We start from the raw sequence: 4,838 nt of genomic DNA, 5'->3' as shown, positions 1-4,838 counted from the left end.
ATTTTTTTTACAGGTTCTTGACAATTTTAGATTAAAAAAAAAGTTCTATAAATAGAAAGAAGAAAATTTAATATTCAATCTTTTTTGGTAACCAGTTAAGGCTCAAAAAAAAAAATATATTTTTTCCAAAAATAATGATAAATAGTGAAAAAAAGAGAATAATAGAGATAAATAATGGTTTTTTGTTGCGCTATATTGTATGCATGTTGTGAGGTAGGCCCAATCCCCACTTTTGGGACCCGCCACAGCCTTTTATCTTATATATCCCTTGGAATATCATAGCACACTCTGCGTTTGCTCACAGCAATGACCACCACGCACTACACGGCGGAGCATATCCCTGCCACCGTCGACTCGGTGGTTTCTTCACCGCGCTCCGATCATCCGTCGGTAGACAACAGCCGCGTATACGATGATACCACCGCACAAGCACGTGTCCGGTTCATGTGCAGTTTTGGGGGAAAGATATTACCCCGTCCTCATGACAACCAGCTCCGGTATGTTGGTGGCGACACCCGCATGGTCACCGTTCTCCGCCACAACACCACCTTCTCCTCCCTACTCAACAAACTATCCAAACTTTCCGGTAAAAAACATACATCTATTGCGTTCTGCACAGTTTCCGTCGGTCAAAAATCTTGACTGCTTAATTTTGGGTGTTATTAAGAATTTCGATCATAAATGATTTTTTATTCAGCAAATTCGATCAAATAAGGCGAATTTCACGAAAATTAATAACTTTCGAGTGTGTGACTTTTCGTTGAAGGTTTTTTATTTAAATAATCTGTCATTTTATTATCAGAAGATAGTATTTTTGATCTCAATCCCAAAAACAATGATTGCTGTATTTAAATATTTTATTACTATAAACTCACATAAAATACGTATATTTGCTCATTATTTTGTATTGTACCCAATGCTTTAAAATTTTGTTTTCTTTTGAACTTCAACCGGTAGCAAGAATTTTTCTACATTGATGGTCGCTTTCAAGTTGTGTACACACTGAAAACGTTTAATTATTTTGGAAATGAGTTTGTTAAGTAAATCTGACTATAAAAGTCTGATAAACTGGTTTAAACCATTTTATTACCGGTTATATCATATCGGTTCAATTCGGTTTTGAACGGCTCTCATCCCCTGTTATCTGTTCGACCAACCGATTCAAATTGATTTTTAAATCCTTGATTGTGATCATAAATCGAAACAAATGAAGTGGTTTTCGGTTTTGTAAACTTAGATCATTTATGCTAATAACTTGTTAGAACTCTAAGTCAAAATTACTAAGGTTGTATTTTACACGTGATAATTAGCTATTAAACTAACTTATTTATCGATTTTAAATACTATAAACTAGCTTTATAAAAACTATTTAGATTAGGTTTTTAGAGTTTTTTTAATTTTTTTTTTTCAAATATACTCTTAGTTAATTATAAAAAAATATATATTCTTTTAAATCTTTTAAATGTCTTTTTATGTCATTTTAAATATATTCTAGTTATTTATCAGGTAGTTACTAAACGTCATTTTTTACCGATTAACGGTAACTTTTCAACTAATAGCTAATTTTTCAGCTAGCAACTAACGTTTTCACATAGCAGCTAGCTTTTCAACTAGTATGTCAAACATAACTTAAAATAAAGTTACCAAGAAAGAAACATATTGTCATGTTGTATTTTATTTATTCTCGCTATTCTAGGTATTTAACAAAATCTCATCATTTTTATACCAAAAAAACAAATATCAAAACCCAAAATCAAATCAAAATCATTGAACACAAAAACACTTGTTACCACAAAGTGACCAAAACCGTTGGTTTTGCATTATTTTAGATTTTTTAAAGTTGTACTTGGATTAAGTCGGATTAGTTATAAATTGATACTAAACTAATTTTGTATTTTTAATATTGAATTCATTGATTTAGGTTTTATGTTTTTCAATATTGGAACAAACCGAAGTATTTATTATGATTATCGAATAACGAATGTGGTGCTTAGTGTTTAAGTCGGATCAGTTCATAATGGTATTTTTGGTTGTATAATATATAGTTGTCTCAAGTTGAAGGTTAAATATGCTAGATTTGTTACTAAATTATATGTTAGCAATTGTTTCTTTGTAATTTGTTCTACCAACTTATTATTGCTAATAAAATTTCGGTTGTTCAAAAAAAATGTTAATTTATTGACATACAGACAAATCTAGCCATTATAGCATGAGCTTTGCCAAAAAAGTTAGCTCAAATATGTACATATCACGTAAAATAACGGCCAAAATTTATACATGTATTATTCGAAATTGGTTTTCATATTTAAAGAATTTTTTAGACTTTTTCCCTTGTTCATATTGAATTTTTTTTTTTTCTAAACATAATCTTCTCACGCTATTTTTTTACAGTGAAAATAGTTTTCTAAGATTACAACATAAAAATATTTCTGATAAAATATATCATTTTTGTAATCATATAAAAACTTAACAGTATACAAAGATCAATTTTGCAACTATGCGATGAATATTTTTCGCTAATTTATATATATTTAATATTTGTTTGCCAACCATTAGGCATAACTTGAGATTATATTAGTCAGACAAATTAATTATTAATTTATTATAATGCATACTCATATAGAAAGCTGTCTGTCGACAAACAAAAAAAAACAAATAAATAATCTATTTAATTAATTAAAAATATAACATATCTGTGTGATGAATATTCGTTAGGTACAACTGACATAAGCGTAAAATACCAACTACCAAACGAAGACCTAGACGCGTTAATCTCCGTCACAGGTGATGAAGATGTGGAAAACATGATGGACGAATACGACCGGCTGGCTCACAATCAAAAAACGTCTCGGCTCAGAATCTTCCTTTTTCCAACCGACGCCTCACTCTCTCGAGCCAGTAGCATCAGCTCACTCCTTGACGGCTCAGTTAAACGTGAACACTGGTTTCTTGACGCCCTTAACGGCGGCTCAGCCTTGGAACGTGGCAGATCCGAAGTCTCATCTATTATTTCAGAAGTACCCGATTATCTATTCGGGTTAGACCACCCGGATGACCCGAAATCCAAAACCAAAACATTAGTTAATGATAATGTATCCGTTTCTGATCCCGGGTCACCCGCTCCACGGTTTTCTTCCCCTTATTGCTCCACTTCATCGTCACTAGGGCCCACGGTTGCTCCGCCGGTCCCAAACCTTCGACCTGTGAGAACCAAACTTGATAATACAGGTCCGCAAGGTCCTATGGGCCCGGTTGTCAGTGAAGTGAAAGAAACAGCTACCGGACAGTTTGTCGAAGGTAATGACCCGATAATTTTAAAGCAAACAGATTATGCGGGTCAACCGGTTTATTATATACGTCAGACTAACTCACCAGCCCCGACCCCAACCCCAATTTCTGAAATGCCGATGTATTATATGCATCCACCAAGTCCGATGGGTCAGGAAAATGTTCAGGCTCGGGCTCAATATGGTCAGCAGTTTATGGGGCCTTCGGGTCAGTTTCTCCACCCGAATATGGGTCAAATGTATCCGGGAATGAGACCTATATCGGGCGGGGAGTCGTATGATATGTCGGGTAGAAGCGGTGGCGCGCCGAGTCAACCCATTTATTATGGAGCAAGATATGTTCCGGGTTATCCGGGTATGGTTTTACCGGGTTCGGAAGAAATGAAGCAACCTGGATCCGCTGGAAATATGAGTCGGACCGGATCCACTGGAAATATGAGTCGGGCTCCCCAATGATGTTGAATAAATGGGCTTTCTTAAGTGGGCTACTAAGGCCATTGTTTGATATATTTATATATTTGTTATTTAATTTTTTTCTTCGTCGACTTTGACTAGGTCAAAGTTCATGAAATTGTTTGCATCATGGACTATAATATATATTCGATTGTGTATTGTAAAACATTTGTTTTCTTAGGTTTATAGTATTTAAGATTTCTAATTAAAAAAATACCTTTTTAATAACTTTTCTAAAAATGACATAATTAATTGATTAACATAGAATATTTTCTTGAAAATTTAAGAATTCAAAATTAGTTTATATACTATAAAAAAATAATATAGAGATAAATAATACTGATCGAGTAGGGGCAACATGGGAGCAAAATTCACTATAAGAATCTTTTGATCATAAAGATATAACGAAAATTAAATTATATCCAACTAAGCTTGTCCTAGTGAAAGTGCAATTTGCATTGATAATGTGTGTTGTTTATTAACTTAAAATATTTAATGGAGACGATATATATATATATATATATATATATATATATATATATATATATATATATATATATATATATATATATATATATATATATATGTTTAGGTTCTATGGAAAATAAAAAACCCTAAAAATTATAAAAATGCATAAAAAAATACTTAGAGATCACAAAAAAAAATTTGAATTTTTTTTATAAAAAATCGCTGAAAAAAAATAAAAAATCATTTATTTTTTCATAAAAAAAAGTTTTTTTTTTCAAATTTTTTTCAGTGATATTCTTTAAAAACCTGCGATTTTTTGATAAAAAATGTCAAAAAAAAGCTTTGTGATCTCTATGTATTTTTTTAATGATTTTTAGGGTTTTTTTGTTTTCCAAATAACATTTCCATATATATATATATATATATATATATATATATATATATATATATATATATATATATATATATATATATATATATATATATATATATATATATATGAATGTTTCTTTATAAATAACTCATTTGCAAAGGCTCTTGCAAAACGCGGTGTTTGTGTTTTATCGACACATTGTTCACTCTGTGATAAAGGTGAAGATGAATTCGTGGATCATCTTCTAGTAAGTTGCT

General features: G+C 31.4%; 1 protein-coding gene across 1 annotated transcript; it reads left to right on the top strand.

Annotated features, from left to right (window-relative positions):
* The first annotated feature begins 275 nt into the window (after positions 1-275).
* On the top strand, positions 276-3,906 carry LOC145061245 (Octicosapeptide/Phox/Bem1p family protein). The gene is made up of 2 exons (XM_079008677.1): positions 276-586; positions 2,716-3,906. The coding sequence occupies exons 1-2, from the start codon at positions 307-309 to the stop codon at positions 3,741-3,743; spliced, it is 1,308 nt and encodes a 435-aa protein (XP_078864803.1). The 5' UTR covers positions 276-306; the 3' UTR covers positions 3,744-3,906.
* Positions 3,907-4,838: the final 932 nt, after the last annotated feature.

Source organism: Lactuca serriola, chromosome 7 (genome assembly GCF_051521515.1).
Source record: "Lactuca serriola cultivar US96UC23 chromosome 7, Lser_US96UC23_V15, whole genome shotgun sequence".
Classification (NCBI taxonomy): Eukaryota; Viridiplantae; Streptophyta; class Magnoliopsida; order Asterales; family Asteraceae; genus Lactuca; species Lactuca serriola.
This window is presented reverse-complemented; position numbering and strand designations above follow the sequence as displayed.

Coding starts and splice junctions, on each gene's coding strand:
- LOC145061245 (XM_079008677.1), top strand. CDS start 307: ATGACCACCACGCACTACACGGCGGAGCATATCCCTGCCACCGTCGAC. Junction 587..2,715: donor CAAACTATCCAAACTTTCCG/GTAAAAAACATA, acceptor AATATTCGTTAG/GTACAACTGACATAAGCGTA.